The 22,866-nt window shown below is 40.0% G+C and overlaps 1 protein-coding gene across 1 annotated transcript in view; it reads right to left on the minus strand.

The window, feature by feature from the left end:
• Window positions 1–22,866, minus strand: part of LOC103256759 (ly6/PLAUR domain-containing protein 6B) — a 114,965-nt gene that overhangs the window by 56,041 nt on the left and 36,058 nt on the right. The window contains exon 3 of the mRNA XM_008054519.2: window positions 10,127–10,198. Coding sequence (XP_008052710.1) covers window positions 10,127–10,198 — 72 coding nt within the window. The remainder of the gene's footprint in view (window positions 1–10,126; window positions 10,199–22,866) is intronic.

Here is a 22,866-nt window from a genome sequence, read left to right on the forward strand (position 1 = left end):
AGGCGCGGGATTACAGGCTGAGCCACCGAGCCCAGCTAACCATCCATTTTAATAGCCATATCTTTGCCCTTGAGGTCAACAGGCAGATTGCAGAATCTGGTTATTAATGTTAACATTCTACACTGACCATTAAGATGGTCATTTAAAAAAAATTTCAATGTTTTATTATGAAAACATCCCAAACATATACAAAAGTACACGGATACAAAACCCCCCTGTATCTCATCTGTAAGTCAGCTTTCATAGTTATCTACATTTTGCTAGACTCACTTCATTTACTACCTCACAAACTTTTTTCTAGAATATTTTAAAGTACATCTCAGAGAGCATGTAATTTCTCCAGAAAAACATTTTAGAATGTATCTCCAAATAATAAGGACTGTGTTCAGTATAACCAGCATGTCACCAATAAAACAAACAGAATCAACTAATTCCTTGTTACCACCTAATATTAGTCTTAAAATTTCTGGGCAAAAGACATTTCTCAAAAGAAGACATACAAGCAGCCAACAGACACATGAAAAAATGCTCAGCCTCACTCATCATCAGAGAAATGCAAATCAAATCCACACTGAGATACCACCTAGCTCCAGTAAGAATGCCTATCATTAATAAAACAAAAAACAACAAATGCTGGTGAGGATGTGGGGAAAAGAGAATGCTTCTACACTCTTGATGGGAATGCAAACTAGTTCAACCTATGTGGAAAACAGTGTGGCAATGCCTAAAAGAACTAGAAATTGACCTTCCATATGACCCAGTAATCTCAAATCACTCTACAAAAAAGATACCTGCACACACATGTTTACTGCAGCCCTATTTACAATAGCAAAAACGTGGAGCCAACTCTGCTGCCCCATCAAAACTGAACTGGATAAAAAAATGTGGTACATATATATGATGGGCTATTAACAGCCATTAAAAGAACAAAATTATGGACTTTGCAGCAACCTGGGTGAATTTAGAGTCTATAATACTTAGTGATTTATCACAGAAACAAAGAACTGAGTACCACATGTTCTCACTTGTAAGCAGACCCTGAACATTTACCATAACACTGCAAAAAGGGATTGGCAGTCATGGGAAATGACCAGGGGAGGTGGGAGGGCACACCTCATCAATAAGGGTACCTGCATAATGAACATTTGTATACCTAACCCTGAACTGTACCCCACATCTTTAAAATAAAAAAAAATTTTTTTTTTAAAGAAAGGGATTGGCAGTAGCCAGAAACTGCTGGGGATGAGGGGAGGATTAATAAGGGTACCTGATCTCAAGCCAGGCAAAGTGGGGACCAAAAGGAGGCCCAAACTTTACCTGTACAATGACCACTTGTATACCTAATCCTGAATTGTACCCCACATCTTTAAAATAAAATAAATTTTTAACAAACAGAGAGAATAAATAATAGAATTTCCCCAATTAACCCAAAATTTTGATAATGTTAGCAATACAATTTCTCAAATAGAGACACGGCTGAAGGCCCAAATCTATGAAATATCTTTCTAGAAACAGTCACAGTTCCATGTCCAAGACACATTTGTGTAATTCATGTTACTAAACAGGAACCTTGGCCCTAGACTCCCATTGCCTGAAGATTCTTATTCAGTGGAAATCAACATGCACTAGCTGGATGACTCAGGGGGAGTGGTAATGATAGGATGAGTAATCGTTCTCTTGAAGTTGCTAGTTAGGCTAAGAACAGTTGTTCATTACCTGACTGGACGGGTTTCTCAGGCTGGCAGAGAAAAGAACAAATAAATCAATGTCACTTTCCTCCCTAACATTTTAAAACTCTGTATTTAAAGCCTGCATTTCAGCTCACAACTCAAGGAAAGCTATCCACAGTACTATCCATTTGACCTCTTGAGATAACAGGGATTGACTGGAGATAGGTGAAAATGGAAGAGAAGACATTTGTAACTTTTGTTTTTAGAGAGAAATCCTACAGGAACACTAGCTGGTTCTCTGCCTCTACTTTTAGTCACTGTCTCGGTTATTTCAGGATTCTTTGTACTCAACTAATACAATGTCTTACTGAAACAGGCCAAACAAACATATTGACAAGGGAAGGTAAAAGCCCTAAAATAGCAGTCTAATTGAAAAACTTGACAAGTGAGGACATATTCCCTTCAGAGTCATAGCCAATCACAAGAGCAGGTTTATGAATGCACTAGGGATTCTCCTTTCCTTATTAATCCAAATCACCCCTCCCATTTCCATATTTCTAAGTTACCCTTCTAGGGGAGATATACTGTTCAATTAAAACGAAGTTCTAGCCAGGCTCGGTGGCTCAGCCTATAATCCCACGCCTTTGGGAGGCTGAGGTGAGTGGATTGCCTGAGCCCGCGGGTTCGAGACCCACCTGGGCAGTGAGACATCATCTCTACAATAAATCAAAAAATCAGCCGGGTGTGGTAGCACATGCCTGTAATTCTGGCTACTTGGAAGGCTGAGGTGGAAGGATCGCTGGAGCCCAGCAGGTCGAGGCTGCGGTGGCCGGGAGCATCTAGTCTGGGCAACAGAGTGAGACTCCAACTCAAAACAAACAAACAAACAAAAAACAAAGTTCTACTAAAAAAAACATAGAAAATACACTGATTTAATAACTGTCAAGTCTATATTATTGCTTCACATCAGAGTTCTGTTGGATAACACCTTAACGGGCTCATACCATGCTTGATGCTGGCAACAGTCTGTTTGGGTATATTGCTAAGACTCCAAAGTAAACCTAAAAAGGCTTGACCACACACCTGATCAAAGCATACCTGAGGTTTACTTGCAAAAGAGAAGCTAGGTTACATGATTGTCCAAACACACTCTTTTATTGTTCGTCTGATGGCAGCACAAGATGGCTACGCAGATCTGTCATGGAGAAGCAACAACCTTCACCCTTTTTATTCTAGCAAAGACCCACATTCAGAGAAAAGGGTCGGGGAAACAGCTAATAAGTAAAAACTCAATAGTCACAGTTTAAATATGGAGAATGATCATGGTAAGAACAGGCAAATCGTGCTGTGACTTGTTATGTTTAGACACAGAGGAAGTTTTCATCTCCATTCTAGAAAGACTTCCTGAGGCTGAAATTTCAAGAGCAGCTTAAAGTTAAACTTGGAATGCTGTGCTTTGGTTGGCTTGTTGGTAACAACTTTAAAGAAAGAGCCACTGAGGTTTATGAGAATGTTGGTATGAAGTGGCTGCTACTGTGGATTAGACCCTGATGGATGATGTGAGATGTGTAAATATGCCTTCCCAGCACAGTCTTCCTTGCCAAAAGCCAGCCTAGAGCAAAGTTCTTTAAAAAAAAAAAAAGAACACCTTTCTGTGTTTACTGTTAAGCAATCAGTTACTGCAAGAAAAAAAAAAAGAGGGGCTTCCCTAAACTTTCAAGTATTGTCTTCCTGCAACATCAGTAATAAAACCAAAAAGAAAGGGGAGCAATTAAATCCAACAATCCTAGAGTGAGTCAAAATTGCAAAAGGAAACACCAGGTCTGAAGCTTCCTCTGTGAAAATAGGGTGATTAAAACCTCTCCTTCAGGAAGCATAAGGACTTACTCATGCACGTGAGGACACTGTGGTTAGCCACAATTATCTAAGCCCACTAAATCATAGCTGTCCTGGAAGGCCCAGCTGTCTCTCACCCACTCAGCCACCCCCCTCCTACCCCACCCCCGACAAACATCACACCCACATCCTTCTCCTGGGCACCATAAGTCTCCCAAAAGAGGCCATGTTAGCAAAAGCCAAAGGCAAACTCAGGCTAATCAGCCAAACCTACTGAAAGCAAAGCTGCAGGCCTTGGTAGTCCTAGATGACCATATAGGAGGGAGCAAAAGGGACACTTGGTCTGTTTGAGAGATACATCACAGGAAGCAATTAAGTTTATGGCAGAGGAAAAACAGCTCCAAAAGCCTATCAAACAAAAGATGCTTCCTGCCTGTGGTCTGTTCTGGGCCATTCTGTCATAAAGGCAGGCAGAGCTATTTAGTAGCAGCACTATTTGGAGAGGGAACCAGACCAATCTCGGCTGCAGAAACCTGCCTGTCAGGTTTTGACTTCTGTGCTAGAGGATAAACTGTCCCAGATGGTTTAAATAAATAAAAAGGAAAGCATGCATCCACAAGAAAAAAAAAAATGCAGGAGAGGATTATAAATTCTTCAAGATTCACTGAAGGAAAAGATTATGAAGGTAACAGAGTTTCAACTGGTATGGGGAAAATATCTCTAGGATGTTGTGCTTGAAAATCAAATCTGTCCTCCAGAGAAGTTCCTGGTGTGGCAAGGTGAGCAAGGATGGGGGGGCGGTCCACAGCCTGGGTCTCCTGAGTCCCCACCCTATGTTCCCTCCTCTCTGGTGGGACCATGCATATTTGATTAAATGTCTATCTTTCAACTCAGAGTCTAGCTAAAGTTGATAGTAGAGTGAACATGCAAGTTCTCATGTAAGCAGAGTTGCAGCAAACACTCTCAGTAGCAATGGGACTGACGCCAACGTGAGGCCACCAAAGAGGATGTGAGAAGGAGGCTAGTTGTAGAGTCAAGAGACTAGGATGAGATTTGAGGGAGAGAGGATACAAGGCAGCCAGAGGAATTTCCCTTAAGCCTTAGACTGGTGGTCTTCTCCCCACTCCAGTGCTACATGCAGAGTGAGAATGGCCACCCTGAGTCGCAGATCTAGTCCTGGCTTCTAAAATGTACTCCATGCCCCTCAAACTGAGGAAAGGGTCGAAGACCCATGTCATTTTCCTTAGATAAACCACCTGTTCGACCTGGAGACTGGACTGAATTTAGTTCCACAAATACTAGGTTTTTAAAAGTCCATCATCCCACCCTCTCCCTGGGGTAGTCCTTAAACAAAAAGCTAAATAAACACAACATTCTTTTCTTTGGAGCTGATTTTTTCTGATTACCCAAAGACAAAGGTGATTTGAAAGACTGCAAAGGGCTTTATTAAATATCCTCATTCTTCAAATGCTTCCCTAACCAAAGAGAAGAATGATAACCCCCACCCATACCCACACCCAGGAAACACTGCTGGGCTTGGGAGAATGAATCTATGTTCCATGAGATCATGTATGTCATTAGTATATTGAATTAGGGTCTCCTATAATGTGACTAGACCCATTTTTGGTCACATGAGTGTACTCAAAAAAGCCTATTGACCATCTCCAAACAGCCAATTTCTTCGACTCCCAAAAAAAACACATGACCCATGCAAGAACTCTGCTAAAAGTCAGGAAAATTTCATTTCCATTCATCTGACCAGTATCGGGGTTAACTCACAGACTCTGAAGTCTAACCTCCTGGAATGGAATCCCAGGTGTGCCACTTAGAGCTGTGTGACTTTGAGGGAATTTGTCGAACCTCTCTGTGTCTCTGTTTTCTCATCTACAAAATAGAGATAAGAATAATACCTAGTCATAAAATTGTGTGATGACCAAATGAGTTTTATGATGTGTAAAGGACTTCAAACGGTGCTTGGCATATAATAAGAACAATATCCGTGCCTGCGGCTGTCATTGTCTTCATTATTATATTTTTGGGTGCATTAATGAAGACCTCTGTTTTACAGGCTTCTCTTCTCTCAGATAGGCTAACAAGACCATCCGTACTCCTGGATTTTTCAAAGACAAAATAAAATAATTTTAAAATAAATATTTATAATTCTCTCTCCTTGAATATGGGCTAACCCTGTGACTTTCTTTGACCAACAAAATGTAGCAGAAGTGAAGCTGTGTAATTTCTGAGTCTAGGCTTCAAGCTTGCAGCTACTGTTCTTATCCTCCTGCCAGACAGTTCTGTCATGTGAAAGAGCCTGAGTTAGCTTATTGGAGGAGGAGACCATGTGACAGAGATGAGTTATTGCAGCTGAGGTCTTCTAGGTTAACATGTTCCCAGGGAGTGGCTGAGTGCAGTAGTATGAATGACCCCAGTTATACTGGCAGAAAAACCACCCAGCTGAGCTCAGCCCAAATAACCGGCCCACAGAATCATAAGCAATAAAATGGTTGTTGTTTTAAGCCACTAAGTTAGGGGTGGTTTGTTATGCAACAGATAACTGATACAGAGCCCTACACAAATGAGACTTTCTTATCAATAGCATTTCAAACACACACATGTGAAACAAGGCCACTTGTTTATTTGCCAGCAAGTTTACCAGTCATCACAAGAGACTTCCAAGCTCTCATCCCACCCACCTAGGGCCAGTAAGGACACTGAAGTCAGCATATTAACTTGGAAAAAGCCAAGACCAATTAATGATCAAATCTGGGGAGATGGAGGGAAGCTTTCTACACCAAGGAAGGTGCCAAGTTAGGTCTTTGCAGAGGGATGCGTAAGAATGCAGAATTTTGTTCATTTTAGTCTGTGATAGAATACAGAGCCAGAAATGCCAAGATTTAGTTACTTTGGAATTAGTGTTATTCCATAGGTCTTAGATATTGCACAACGATGTGCATAGATAACTTCATGGCATGAGAAAACGAGTTCAAGGTCAGCATCATCAGGTGAGAATCAGGGAAGCCAGTCAGAACAAATCATGTAATCCCCATAGACCAGATATGTGGCTCCAAGAATTCTAGAAGCCCTAAATGCCTTCATTTTCTTCTGCTGGCCAAAGTAAGTGAAGAAGTTCAGAATATGCCACCACAAAATATACTGCATTAGTATGATTATTTTGAGCTGAAGTCTTTTTAAAAACAGCAAATGCAGGGAGAGGCTTTCTCTGAACTCCCTTTATCTGCCTAGAGACAGGTTCTCCAAAGGAAACCCATTTGTCATCAATTCCCTCCCTAGGAGTTTCATCAACTAGAAAAGATTGACTCTTTTCACAGAAAGGAGACTGGAAATGGCCATCACACCCAGACAAATTTTATTACAAACTATCATATCTCCCACCTATTTTTCTAAGGGCCCATTCATCTTTCACAAAATTATTTCCTCTCCCCTAGGTTGTCTTTATCCTCCTCCTACCGTCTCCCCTATGAAGAGGGTATTTAAGCCCCTAAATCTCACTGTTTCTTTAGGTATTCACTTTTTTTTCTGTGATGTCCTCGTGCACATAATAAATGTATGGACCTTTGCTCCTGCTAATCTGCCTATTATCAGTTTATTTCATAGATACAGTTATTGACCCCAGAGGATAGAGTGTAAGTCCTTCCTCCTCAACACAAGAGAATGATTACACTCTAAGCTTTGATTTTACTGTGATCTAAGGAAAAAGCTACTTCACTCCATGATACAGGGAAAATATCAACTTCCATAGATCAGTGTTCTCTCACCTGTAACAAGAGAGAATAATTGATAATCAACTTTAAAGGGAAATCACTCTGAAATATGTTATGAGAGGTTTTGGAAGAGTCTGTCTCTATGTTATAAACAAAGTTACCACATTTAAATGAAACAGTCTTCTTCTTTAATTTGATAAGTTGGACAGCCATAGTGCTAAAGGTTCTTACACAAGACCAGTAGCATTTGTCTGTGCAAGTGTTTGTCCATCTCCTATTTGTTGAGCACCTACTTTGTACTATCTATTCTGTGGGTGTGTCAGCAATGGAAGAAAGTGTTGTTGGGGGTTGTAGAAGTAGAGATGGTAAGAGTTATGTAGAAGTAGCAAAAATACTTTTCCTAAGAGCTTGTGGGTCTGGTCCCCTTGAAAGACAAAATTCCCTGCTTGAAGCAATTCAGAGTAATCCTACTGAGCCCAACCAAAATTGTCGTATCAATTGGAACTGATCAGGTTATAAATCAAGAAAGTTCAGAAAACTCCTAATGACATGGAATTACAGAGCTGACTGGATATCCTATAAATTCAAGTAATTTACTCATGAGCTTGCATCTAACTTTGGTGCAGAGCTGAATCTGGGTTTAATGCCAGCTGGGCTCCTACCCCACCCCACAGAGACCCCTCTCAAGATACAAAGTGTTTACAAAGGGAGAGGACACAAATGCCCCACAATTCCAACCCAATTGCCCAGCAAACAGAAATTAGCTGTCAAATATGGTGAGCAGAGACCCTGCACTTGACACACAGGAGCAGCTCAAAGACATCACTTCTTGTGGAATACACTTAAAAGCTGTCTAACCATATACACTTAATAGAGTACTCAGCAGTCATTAAAATAGGCTTAGAGAGCAGAAGCACAAGAAACTTCTTACATTAAATTTAAAATTTAAAACATAATTACATAGAAATGATATGAAGAAACTACAAAAAGGAGAAAAAACACTGCAAAATATACAAAAATGTTAATGACTACAATCGACATCTTGTAAAACTGGGTGGTTTTTATTCTTAATTTTTTCTCTTGTCCTCCATAGGCCACATGTTCTTTAACAATCTTGAACTGCTTACACTTTTCTGAGTTTTTGGACTCTCTCAATGCAGAAGAGATAAAATGTCAATAGTAGGTGGTGGACAGGGGCAAAAGGGAACGTGAGCAGGAGTGTGTGTGTGGACGTTAAGTAGAGCATCGGCCATAATACCCACGTGTGGGTTGGACCTCATGCTGTGCCATGGGTTACAGACCAGTTCAGCCACTTTCTGGCTTAGCTGTCTAACTTTGGACAACTCACCTACTCTCTCAAGTAAACCTTGGTCTCCTCAACTGTAAAGGGTGGATATTAATAGATCCTTCCTCACAGGAATACTGTTCAGGTTAAGAGAGATAATGTGTATAAAATGTCTGGTGTCTGACAACAGGAGCCAACAAATGTTAGCGATTTTGATGGTGGTGATAGGGAAGGCTAATATTAGAGTTGTTATTTCTTTATTGCCATTGTTATCATGATGATGATGATGTTCCTAACACTGTATTTAACACTGTTACTAACAAGGAATTAAGTTTCCTTGCTTTGAAAGATGACCCAGTATTCTCTATATGTCTCACTGCTAGACTGTCATTCCCTTGATCTTCATACCCTTTGGGTTTAGTACTAGCAGACTCTTATGTTGAAGTAACAACTTACAGACCACCCAATATGCCCTGGGGAAACAGTGATGATAATATACAGATTCCTACTTGTTGTCTAGGGCCTAATTAGGGTAGTACAATGTCATCCATCTAAAAAGGCAAAGAGCAGGGCATCTTAGTAGATACTTTAAAAAATTCTGCTTTGTACTTGAAACATAAAATTATCATTAACAAACACAGGTCCTAATAATTCAATCTGCTCTTTAGTCAAGAAACAGAAATATAAACATGGCCCTGGCCCAACCAGCTCATAATCTCTGACAATTTCCTTTGGATGTTTCCTCCTTCCCTTTCACCCATCTGATACAAAGTGGGAGGTCTGTTTGCAAGGCAGAGGGATCCCTGCGCTTGGGAGCTGACAGCCTGACAGCCAAGAAGAAGACCACGCAGCAGACCAGGATCAGGCCCTGAAGCGTCATAAAGGAATGACTTCCTTGCCATTTGCAGCCTGACTTCAGAAAACCAGACCTCAGATAAGATTTCTTCACCTGGGAAAATGCAGACATGCCTAACAATCTAACCTGGTCAGTCTGTGCATTAAGCACCATACCTAAAACCAAAAGGCAAATTGAATGAAGTAAAAAGCAGTTCCAACTTTAATTGTGCCCCCATCTTTGCTGCCATATCTTCTTTGTTGTGGCAACACTCTCATCCTGTTTTGGTTCAGTGAATATTTTCTAAATCTTAACATTTAAACGTTCTATAATTACAAATGCTCAATAATTAGTGCACATATGTACTAAGTATAATCAGTCATGTCTTTCACTTAATACAGACACTTTGGAGCATTGCTCCCCAACCCATACATACCCCATCCATCACTGGGAAGGTTACTCTAGGTAGGTTCTCTCTTAATTAATCAAATCGGTGTCTTCTATGGTACACAGAGAAGTCTTTGATCTACTAACTATTCATTGGGCATGGAGACACCTCCCTTGGGTTCACCAGAAATGTAGCTTAAGCCCAAACCAGGCTTCCAAATCCTACGACCACATTGAGCAGTAAGGACTTAGGATGAGACAGAAAACCTGGTGAATTGCTGAGGAAACAGGAAAAGACACAGTCCCAGGATAATCAGAAGTCCATAAGGATTCTCAACAATCTAACCAAGAACAAGAACCTGAAGGTTGTTCATAGCACTGCAATTCTTACCTTGAGAAGGAGAATGTAGTTGTCAGGCTCCACTCTGGAACAGTGAAGGCGTGTACACTCAGTGCAACCAGCCTACCAAAGATAAAAAAAGATAAGGTTAGAGGCACTACTCATGATGAGTTACGTTCTTGAACAGGAATGTTTTCTAACAAAAGGCAGGTTTCCGGGTATTTGGAGATGTTTCAGAAAAGAACAGTAATACAATCGATTGAACAATACCAAATACAAGAAGTCCCTGGAGTCAAGTCAAGGTGGGGCCATTAGCATTACAGAGAGCATAAGCTAGCGTTTTATTAGCACACACACTTGGGCCCCGTCTAATTGGGAATGGTAATAATTGGTGAAATCATACACCTCATCACGTCCCTCCACAAAAATGGCTGTTTACCAAAGAGCTGACAGAACTCTCTACAACACTGACATACAGCAGGGTATTTGGCAGGTCATAGCATTCACACATTCACACATTCAACACTTCCACAATGAAGACCTGTGCCATTATACCAACCCTGCTTTGGAAGACAGCCCTACCAGCTGATGAAATAATGACAACATGAGACCTGAACCCAGATGAGGAGGTGGGAGGGAACTGGAATCTTTCCCTACATGCCCTCAAATAAGCAAATATAAAAGACAACAATTGCATCCAATTTAAACAAAACTCTATTATATATTTATTTCTACTGTGATGGTTAATTTTATGTTTCAACTTGGCTAAGTCATGGTGCCCAATCATTTGGTCAAACATCAGTCCAGATGCTGCTGTGAAAGTGTTTCTTAGATGCGATCAGCATTTAAATCAGTAGACTTTGAGAACAGCAGATTGCCTTTCATGATGTGGGTGGGCCTCATCCAATCAGGTAAGGCTTTAAGAGAAAAGACTGAGATCAGCCAAGTTGAAATGCTACCTCTAGACTACCTTTGGATTCAGGATTGCAACAATAACTTTTCCCTAGGCCTCCAGCCTCCCTGAAAACCTCAGACTTGCCAGGCCCTACAACTGGATGAAACAATCTCTTAAAATAAATGTCCCCCCTATATATATATATATACACACACACAAGCACATACATTTGCATACATTCTCTTGGTCAGGGTTCTATGAAGAACCCCAACTAGTATACCATCTAATTTCAAAAAAGGATGAGTTAACTCACAAAATATACACATACTATAAAAAGAAGATGACATAAAAATCCAGAAGAACATAAGGAAAAGTTAGTGTAAAAAAAAGTTATTACTTGATGCGGTTCATAACTTAGGCTCTGAGCATTCTAGTGGCCAAAGCAAAGAAGAAAATAGATACAATATAATCACATTTAACATAATATAAACACAGTACACATACTTCTCAAAAATGTTAACTTCTTCTTGTCATAATGAAATTTCTACCAAGGTGTTAACCTTCCCTTCCCTGAACAGATTCTTGAAGGATCCTTTATCATCCATATTTGGGGAAGAAGAAAGGGAAAGTAATTAATTAACAATGTCTCTAAGTATACACAGTAGGGAGTCTCCCATAATGCTTCTTACTGCATCCCACAATATGAAATATGATGCCAAAAAAAGAAAAAAAGAGCCCAATTACATAAAAATCTGATCATCTGGCTTGATCCAAGGCTAAAAATTAGAATTTCTGGAAGAATTAATGGCTTTCATATCCTTTGAGCTATTTCCCATATATATTATTATTTCTCCCAATAAAAAGTTGAGTGAGAATTGGGCTACAGCTGAGACTGTAGTCTTGGCAACAGCCTGGAGAAAAGGTTTTCTCTATTGCTGATCAGGAACAAATCCACACAAAAACTACCCACAGGCAGGTTTATAAGCTCAGATAATATATGTCTAAGGAATAAAAAGTTTAGTTTTTATATTTTTGCATGTATATAAGTCTCATATATCCTTCCTGCATTGAAATTGATTTTTAAACTTTTTTTATGATGGTAAAATATACATAAAAATTTTACCATTTTAAAGTGTGTGATTCAGTGGCATTAAGTATATTCACAACATTCTGTAACCATCACCATTTCCATTTCCAGAACTTTTCATCTTCCCAAACAGAAACTCTCTGTACCCATTAAACAAGAATTCCCCTTTCCCTCCCCCATCCCCCGCCCCATTCCTGGTAATCTCTATGCTATTTTCTGTCTCCTTGAGTTTGCCGATTCTAGGTACCTCATATAAGTGGAATCATCCAATATTCATCCTTTTTGTGTCTACTTACACATTGCTTTCAAGGTTCACCCATGTTATATCAGAATTTCTTTCTTTTATGGCTGAATATTATTCCATTTTTAAGTGTATACCACATTTTGTTTATCCTATAATCAAATTTTTATATAATTAATACACCAAGTAGAGCACTTTCAGTGCAAAAAGTCTTGATTTTTAAAATAGTAACTATATGGGGGAACCCAAAAAAACCCTAGAATTTATTTATGAAAAATTGTGTATTTATTCTTACATATTTAAATTTCAGTCAACTTCAAAATATTCTCCGTTTAATGCAATACACCTATTGAGACAATTTTTCCACTACTCAAAACAGTTTTTGGACTCGTCAATTTTGATGATTTTTTAGTGCTTCTGCCATTTTTGTTTCACCTCTTCCACATGGGCAAAACGTTTTCCTTTGAGGACTTTTTTCATCCAGGGAAACAGAAAGGAGTCACTTGTGGTGGGATCAGGTGAATAGGAAGTGTGAAGCATAAAGGTCATGCCCTTTTTGGTCAAAAACTGTTGAACACTCAGGGCAGTGCGGGCAGGTGCACTTATAAATAAATTACCCATCATGAAAAGAATCTCCAAAAAAAGAAATTCACTGAAGCCAAATGCAGCCTCTCACAACAACACTAGCTGGTATACTGAGGCTGATGGGTTTCTAGAAAATTTACCCAGTGGGGGAAGTCTGTCCTACAAGGGGCCTACCCTCCAAAAAATAATTCCAGGTTTTTGGGGGTCCCTCTTCATATTTAATATATAAGCAGCAAAAGAGCTACTCCATGACAAACCAATTGATTATACAAATCTTAGCTTCAGGATCAGTAGCAGCAGCAAGAAAACAAAACTCTTAAGTAGTTTTTCTTCCTTAAGGGTTTGGTAAATCCCCCCAACACACACAATCTTAATTAACATTCTTCATATTTAAAGCCGAAGTGAGATTAAACTATTCCCTGCTATGTATAACTCTTACTATCATGGTGCCTAAAGCTTAGAATGTGTCATTCTTGACCCCCAACCCAGAGATAATGAGCTCTATCAAAACAGCTGATGTCAAGAAGTCACACTGTAGTAGCATGAGGCATTGGTTCTACCCCTGACGAAAACCATACCCTGACAGAATCCACTAGAAAGGCGTTTCGTCCCCTAAGCTGTTTGCCATCGAAAAGCTTTTCATTTCTAAGGCATATAAATAAGGTAACTGGCCCTCTTTGAGGAAACATGGGTGCTCAGAAGAGCACAGCTCTCAGCAAGAAAACTTAATAGAGAAAGAGAGAAGTTCCACTCGTTTTTCGCCTTTAACACACATAGAAGAGCAGATGGCATGAAGAGGGGTATCACCTCATACCTGAGTTCACAAAAGTTGCACAGTATGAGTCATCAAAAGATAGAAGTCAATGAAAAAGAACCGTTTTTTGCATAATGGCAAAGGAATTGCAAGCAAAATCAATAGCCATAAAGGATTCAGACCACTTTGTCCAGCATAAACTTCTCAGCTTGGAGGATCTGCTGTCATCCCAGATTGTTAGCACTTGGCTGAGGTGAAGTTCATTCACCAATTTTGCATGACATTAGCTGGGAACATGTCATTTAAACACCAAAAGTTGGTTTAGAAAATTATAAAGAATTAAGTCTTGAGTTCCTCCTGTGTAATTTTTAAAGATTGACTTCTAGAAGAAAAGGTTTTTTGTTTTTTGTAGGATAAAGAAGAAATGAGTACTGTTAAGATTGTTCCTTTTAGTATATAGGTAGGCAGACCATTGCCTCTAAAACAGGAGACATTTCCACGGGTAGTAGGAGCTGATGTCCAACAGGCTGAAACTAGGATGCTAATACCAAGAATCTCAGGTTAGCTTGATCAGGACCCCCAAGAATGAGAAGGTATTTAATTCCCTGCTCCAAGTAATTACTCAATATCCCCTCCTCCAGGAATCAGTCAAACATATTCTGTAAGTAAACAAGATGCACAATTCGAGTTCTAGAATTTTCACTGTGACCATCATTCCAACCCTTCAAGTTGTAATTAAGTTAATTCAAGCCTTTCTGACACACAACCCTACCCTCAAGTTTCCCCTCAAAAGTCCCATTGGCCTGAATCCAGTTCTCAAAGATAAGAACTCCCTAAAGCGATTAGGGTTTCTTAATTACAAAATTAAATTTGAATTTGTTAGAATGCCAATCCCCTTCTCTTGTGGGCTGAAATGTGCCCACTCCCCACAATTTATTTGTTGAAGTCCTAATCTCCAGTACCTCAGAACATAACTGTATTCAGAGATAGAGCCTTAAGTGGGTAATTATATTAGACTGAGGTCATATGGGTGGGCCCTAATCCAAATAAAAACACCCTGACTACAAAGGCACTACGAATTCACTATGAAGGCACAGCTTCCTCAAAGCTGCTTACCATCCAAAAGTTTTTCATTTCTAGGGCATATAAATAAGGTAACGAATCCACTACGAAGGCACAGCTTCCTCAAAGCTGCTTACCATCCAAAAGCTTTTCATTTCTAGGGCATATAAATAAGGTAACCAGCCTTCTGTGTGGAAGCATAAGTCCTCCAAAACACACCTTATAAGAGGAAATCAGGATGCAGACATGTATAGACGGAAGACGATGTGAAGACACAGGGGAAAGATGGCCATATACATGCCAAGGATAGAGGCATCAGAAGGAACCAACCCCGCCGCCACCTTGATTTTGAACTTCCAGCCTCCAGAATTGTGACAATAAATTCCTCTTGCTTAAGCCACCTCATCTGTGGTACTTTGTTGTGGCAGCCTCAGTTGACTAAGACACTATCCCTTTGTCCTTCTCCTCTGCCAAAATTCCAGGCAAGAGTCTGGAAAGGTTGCAGGGACTCTCTGTCTCCTACCTCTGTCAAGGACCTCATCATCAATAATTCCTTTATCCTCAACCAGGGTAATCTCTAAATCCCTCAAAAAAAGTTACAAATAGGAACACTTCACAAATACCCTGAAGACCCCTATTCTGAAAGAGGGGACCACTGCTTGCCCAAAGCCCTCTGATCTCCATAGTATGGGACCTGTCTCCACCTTTCCCAAATGCTCTGTGCTAACTAGAGGCTGCCCTGCAAACATTATACTTGGGATGCTGTTTCCAGAAATTGTTTTCTCCTATCTCTTGCCTTCATACCCAGGGCTGGCTCAGATATGCTAAACAACCTCAGTTGCCTCTCTTCCTAAAAGTAAGGGCACAAAGTGCATTGCATATTACAGAAACGGATCCAGAGCAAGAGATTTTCAGGGACACATAGTCTCCCAGTTGCCTCAAGACTTGATTCATAAGTAATCACTTTTCTTCATTAGAAAAGTTCACACAGGAGAGTTGGTTGATGTCCTTGGTTAGTGCTGAGAGCCACAAACACCATGGGTTAATTTCTATACTCTCCGTGGACAATGTTTGCCCTCCAGCATAGGTGGTCATTAGGTCTGATTCCAGATCTTATGGCTCAAAGGGGACCGTCATGAAGGGGTAAGTCACAAGTGACAGTGACAGAATGATGGACATTTAGCCTGTCCTCATGTCCCAGGTCCAATGGGTTCAAAGCCAAAGCAAGTGCAGCACAGCTTGGCTCAGAAGTATCCACAACTGAATATTAAATCCCTTTGTTGTTAGACGTAATGCCCTAGAGCTCTTCGCAGGTAAGCAAACAAGGCTCCTTGGTCCTCTCCAGGCTGCAGTGACAGGCTGGGAGTTCTTGTCCAGGGCACATTTCAGCCGTAGGCGACTGCTGACACTCACACCTGCCAAGTTACTGCAGTGGAAGAAAAAGGAGAGCAGACTGATGCAATTAGCCAGGTGAACATGGAACCTGTCAAGCCATTTAGATAAGACAGTCCTTGAATTTATTCAGTTCCCGTCACTGGAGGGTGATTGTGCTTCCAGCCGCTGCTGTTTCTGTGGGCTGCAGAGCATTTTCCTAGCACGGAAGAAGGAAAAGAAAGGATGATGTCTCAGCCTACAAATTCCAGGGCTTGTCTGTTAAAGCAGTACGCATCATGCCTCAGGCCAAAAAGTAATTTAAGGAATCAGGGACACACCCTTTGATCCTGAGCAACTTTGCCACAGAATCTCAAACTCAATGATAAATTATTTTTTAATTCAAGTATCCAATTAATACAAAAAACTAAGCTTCCTTATCTAGTTCAATATTCCTCACCTTACATCCCTTAACAACTGATAATGTATTAGCTTTGCTAAATGGTTTTGTTTCAATTATTGGATTGTGGGCATCTCAAGAGTTCATATGGAATCTTGTTATCTGGAATCTCTTTCAATGCCTAGCATAGCATTGAACACAAAATAGAAACTCAGTCAATGCTCAAGCACAGACTGCTTCTTGTTTTTGAAATAGTTTTTCCTGCAGGGAAGCAAATCTACTCTACCTGCCTCATTTTTCAACAACATCACTGCCCCTCTCCCCACCCTGCCCCACCACCATCACCAAATATCAGCAAAAGGATCTTCTCAACAAATGCCTGTCTTCTCAATCATGTAAAATAACAAAGTTGGTCGCCAAATTCTTGTCCTCTTTTTAAATCTGAACCTATCATAACTAGTTTTCTAAGGCTGCTTTTTAAAAAGTTACCAAAAACTTGGTGACTTACAACAACAGAAATTTATTCCTTCACCATTCTGAAGGCCAGAAGTACATAGCCAAGGTGTTGGCAAGGTTGGTTCATTCTGGAGACTCCAAGGGAGAATCTGTTCCAGGCCTCTCTCCTCCTACCTTCTGGTGGGGCTAGCTAGCAATCTTAGACATTCCTTGGCTTGTAGCTACATAACTCCAATCTCTGCCTCATCTTCACAAGTCCTTTCCCCTATGTCTCTGTCAAATCTCCCTCTCCTTTCTATAAGTACATCAGTCATTGGATGTAAGGGCCATACTAAACATAGGATGAACTCATCCCAAGATCCGTTATTTATTACATCTGCAAAGGTTCCAGGGGTTGGGGCTTAGATATATCTTTTTGGGGGATATATAATATACAAAACTGGAACACACCATCTTCACCACAAAATTCCATCCACTTCCCAATGCTCTTCTTCATATTATCAGAATCACCATCATTTGACTGCAGTCAGGGCCCAGTTTGACCTCAAGTCATCTTCATGGGTTCTCACCCAATCGCTCCTCAATTCCAGTCAGTTTCATAATCCTCAGTGATAAAAGTACAACTGAATCAACTGTGCCCTAAAACTGTTCATGCCTGTCCTTTCCTTTCCGTGCCGCTGCCACAATCACCCCGCCCCCAAGTTTGGATCATCTGTCTTGGACCAGATCATGACTTCTTCCTAATTGTTCACCTAGCTTCCTTTACTGATCATACTACATATTACTGCTTTAAACAGAGGCCGAGCATGCCACAACACTGCTCACAAACTTTCAGTGGCACTGAACTAAATAAAACTCAATCCCTTTTTTTTTTTTTTTTGAGTTGGAGTCTCACTCTGTTGTCCAGACTGGAGTGCAGTGGCCACTTTCGGCCACCGCAGCCTCAAGCTGCTGGGCTCCGGTGATCCTTCCGCCTCAGCCTTCCAAGTAGCCGGAATTACAGGCATGCGCTACCACGCCCGGCTGATTTTTTGATTTATTGTAAAGATGAGGTCTTGCTGCGAAGGTGGGTCTCGAACCCGCGGGCTCAGGCAATCCACTCACCTCAGCCTCCCAAAGGCGCGGGATTACAGGCTGAGCCACTGAGCCCGGCTAAAACCTAATCTCTTTATAGCCAAGCATCCAGGCCTACTAGAATGCGTCCCAAACCTCTCTCCTAAGCTTATTTTCCCCTTCCCACTCCATTTGGTCCAGGTTCTGGTCAAAGTAGATTACTGACTGTCCTTAAATAGAGCCTCAAGAGCCTTCAAGTCCTCTCTGCCAGGGATTTACTCATAATTCAAAAAGCTCCTATCTGGACCTATATCTCCTTGTTAATATCTTACACAGACAGGCTCAGCTCAAGACATCTATAAGTCCTTGTCCAGCTTCCTCCTTTTAAAATTTAGCAGCATGCCAAACAAATAAGGGAGTTTTGTTTTCTCCTCTCTTAGGTGACTCAATGATCCCTTGGAGGACTTAGTGCTCCCTTCGAGCATTCCTCATAACTCTCATGACAGAATGTGAAGAGAGCTCTGCTTTACTCATGCACATGCCCCATTATCCAGCACAGGGCCTTCACATAACATGTGTTGATAAATATTTGATCAATAAAAGATATATAGAATAAAGTGAATAATACAGTTCTTGCCTTTAAGCAGCTTACAGTTGAGAATGGGAAGGATCAGATAAGCAAAAAGGTAATGAACAATGACCAATATCAGATAAGCAAAAAGGTAAGTATCATAAAAGAAATATGAATGAAATTGTTGGGAAGCACAGAAAATAAAGCTTTTGAAAAGGGGGAAGCTGGCCAGGCTCAGTGGCTCAGCCTGTAATCCCAGCACTTCGGGAGGCCGAGGCGAGCGAATTGCCTGAGCCCGCGGGTTCAAGACCCACCCAAGCAACTTGACAAGACCTTGTCTCTACAACAAATCAAAAACTAGCCGGGTGGGGTAGCGCGCGCCTGTAGTTCCGGCTACTTGGAAGGCTGAGGCAGAAGGATCACTCTGGGCGACAGAGTGAGACTCCAACTCAAAAAAAAAAAAGAAAAGGGGGAAGTTTTATGGAGGAGGTAGAACTTAAGATAGATTTTGAAGAATAACAAATATTTCGATGGGCAAATGTTGGAAAATGGGGGAAAATTATTAAATACAGAGGAAATGGCATCTGCAAAAGACACAGAATATTAAGTAATGGAAGGCAAGGCTAGAAAAATCAGTCAGCATCTAGCATACCATGACAAGGAATTTGATCTTGAATCCATAGGAGATGGGAGCCATGGAAGACTTTAAGAACAGAGGTAAAATGTGGCCACATCTGCATTTTCAGATGATTATTTACATGATATCACAGAACTCAAATTGGGATGTTCATCAGATTCATCTGGAGAGGCTCAAAATTGCTTACTATATACAAAATGTACAGATAGCAATATATAATTTCTCTATTCATAACCAAGTCATGTTGATGTTTTACCATTTTGGCTTTAGAATTTTAAGAGAAATAAACTATCGAAAACTTTGTCTGCATCTAATGATATAATCATGTGGTTCCTGTTTTTATAGCAGTTGTTGTATTTAATTACACTTATGGTCTTGGGGATGTTGAATCAGTCCTGCATCAGGATGAAGCCTTCTTGGTAATGGTGGATGATTTTTGAGATGTGTTGTTGGATCTGATTTGCTAGAATCTTGTTAAGAATTTTTGCATGTATGTTCATTGGGAATATTGGCCTGTAGTTCTTTTTCTTTGTTGGATCATTAGCTGGTTTGGGTATCAGTGTGATGTCAGCTTCATAAAATGATTTGGGGAGAGTTCCATCTTTCTTGACTGCCTAGAATATTTTCAGTAGGATTGGTATCAGCTTCTCCTTGTATGTTTTGTAGAATTCTGCTGGAAAGCTGTCTGGTCCAGGGCTTTTTTTTTTTTAGGTGGTATTCTTATGGCAGAGTCAATTTGCTGGGTTGTCATTGGTCTGTTTAGTGTCTCAGTGTCTTCTGGTTTCAACCATGAGAGGTTGTGTGATGTCAGAAAGCCCTCCATTTCATTTAGGTTTCTGAGTTTGTTTCCATACATATATGCATAAAAAGTCTCTGATAATCTTTTGTATTTCTTCAAGGTCAGTTGTGACTTAATCTTTTGCATTTCTGATTGTGTTTTTTGGGTTTTTTCTCTCTTTTTGTTGATCATTCTGGCAAGGGGTCCATCAATCTCATTTATCCTTTCAAAGAACCAGCTTTTATTTCATTGATTTTTTTTCCATGATGTTTTTGTCTTTTATGTCCTATATTTGAGTTTTTACTTTGGTGATCTGGATTCTTCTGTTGAAGTTAGGGTTTTGGTGGTCTTGCCTTTCCGGATCCCTTAGGTGATTTGTTAGGCTGGTAACTTGTGATCTTTCTATTTTCTTGATGTGTGTTTGTAGGGATATAAATTCACCTCTTAGTGTTTTCATGGCATCATAGAGGTTTTGGTAAGATGTCTCTTCATTTTCATTTGTTTCCAGGATTTTAATTTCTGTTTTCAATTCTGTGTTGACCCAGGAGTTATTCAACATCATGCTGTTCAGTGTCCAAGGTTTTGGGGAAATTTTGTTGGTGGTGATATTTATTTTTATTCCACTGTGGTCTGAGAAAAGTTTTTGATAAAATCCAGCAACGCTTCATGATAAAAACCCTTGAACACCTAGGCATACAGGGAACATTCCTCAAAATAATTAAGAGCCATCTATGATAAACCCACAGTCAACATATTGCTAAGGGAACAGAAATTAGAAGCATTTTCCCTGAAAATCAGAACACAACAAGGCTGCCTACTCTTACCCTTCTGTTCAACATAGTGTTGGAAGTCCTAGCTAGAGCAATCATAAGGATATCAGGGGTATCCAAAGAGGAAATTAAGTTAATTAAGTTATCCCTCTTTGCTGATGATATGATCCTATACCTTGAAAACCCAAGAGAGTCTGTCAAAAACCTCCTTGCCCTGATAAAGAACGTTGGCAAAGTCTCTGGGTACAAAATAAATGTGCAAAAGATAGCTGTATTCTTATACACCAACAACAAATGGGCAGAGAAACAAACAAAAAGCACAATTCCATTCACAATAGCTACACAAAAAAATGAAATACTCCAGCATCTTTCTAACCAGAGAAGTAAAAGACCTTTACAATGAAAACTACAAAACACTGCTCAAAGAAATCAATGAAGATGCAAACAAATGAAAAAATATTTCATGCTCATGGATCGGAAGAATCAACATTGTTAAGATGTCCATCCTACTCAAGGCAATCTGCAGATTTAATGCAGTACTCATTAAATTACCATCATCATTCTTCTCAGACTTGAATACAATAACACAAATTCATATGGAAACAAAAACAACCACAAATAGCCAAAACAATCCTCAGCAAAAAAAAAAACCCAAAATAAAACAAAAAAACAATGAGGAAGGAGTATCACACTTCCCAACTTTAAATTTTATTATAAGGCTACAATATTCAAGACAGCCTGGTATTAGTACAAGAACAGGCATATAGACCAATGGAACAAGATAGAGATTATGGAAGCAAAACCTTTCTCAACCAATTCATCTTTAACAAAGCCTCCACCAACAACCACTGGGGAGAGGAAAACCTATTCAGTAAATGGTGCTGGGAAAACTGACTGACCACTTGCAGAAGAATGAAACAGGACTACTGCCTATCACCATACACAAAAACCAACTAAATGGGTCAAAGACCTAAACATAAAATCTCAAACTATAAGAATATTAGAAAATGCAGGCGATACCCTTGCAGAAATTGGAATTCCTAATCAAAAACCCAAATGCCCATGCCATAAGAGATAAGATAGATAAGTGGGACCCCATCAAACTAAAAATCTTCTACAAAGCAAAAGAAACCATCAAGAGAGTGGGAAGACAGCCCACAGAATGGGAATATTTGCCAACTGTATAACTGATAAAGGCCTAACAACCAGGATCTGCAAGGATCTCAAATGTGCCAAAGGGAAAAAAACAAACAGCCCCATTAAAAACTGGGCAAAAGAGATGAATAGACACTTCTCAAAAGACATACAAGCAGCTAATAGATACATGAAAAAAATGCTTAGCCTCACTAATCATCAAAGAAATGCAAATTAAAACCACACTAAGATAACTTCAGTCAGGATGGCCATCATCAATAACTCAAAAAACAACAGATAGGATGTGGTAAAAAGGAAACACTTCTACACTGTTGGTGGGAGTGCAAACTAGTACTACCTCTGTGGAAAACAGTGTGACGATTCATAAAAGATCTAAAAATCAGCCTTCCATAAGACTCAGCAATTCCCCTTCTGAGAATATACCCAGAATAACTTAAATCATTCTAAAAAAAGATACCTGCACACACGTTTTTGCACAATTATTCACAATAGCAAAAACCCGGAACCAACCATGCAGCCCATTAAAACTGGACAAGATTTTTAAACTGTGGTACATATACATGATGGAATATTATGTAGCCATAAAGAAAGACAAAATTATGGACTTCGTAGCAACTTGGATGGGTTTACAGTCTATAATACTCAGTGATCCATCACAGAAACAATGAAGTGAGTACCACGTGTACTCATTCATAAGTGGACCCTAAATATTTATTATAATACTATAAGAAAGGGATTGGCAATAGTGGGGAATTGCCAGGGAAGGTGGGGGGGAGACACATAACATCAGTAAAGGTACCTGATCTCAAACCAGGCAAAGTGGGGACCAAAGGGAGTGCCAAACTTTACCTGTACGATGACCACTTGTATACCTAATCCTGAATTGTACCCCACATCTTTAAAACAAAATAAATAAATAAGAAATAAACTATACCTTGAGTCCTCTTTTTATGTCTTTACCAGAAATAAACACTTT

The sequence above is a fragment of the Carlito syrichta genome, unplaced genomic scaffold (genome assembly GCF_000164805.1).
Source record: "Carlito syrichta isolate Samal-C Ts95f unplaced genomic scaffold, Tarsius_syrichta-2.0.1 Scaffold295780, whole genome shotgun sequence".
NCBI lineage: Eukaryota > Metazoa > Chordata > Mammalia > Primates > Tarsiidae > Carlito > Carlito syrichta.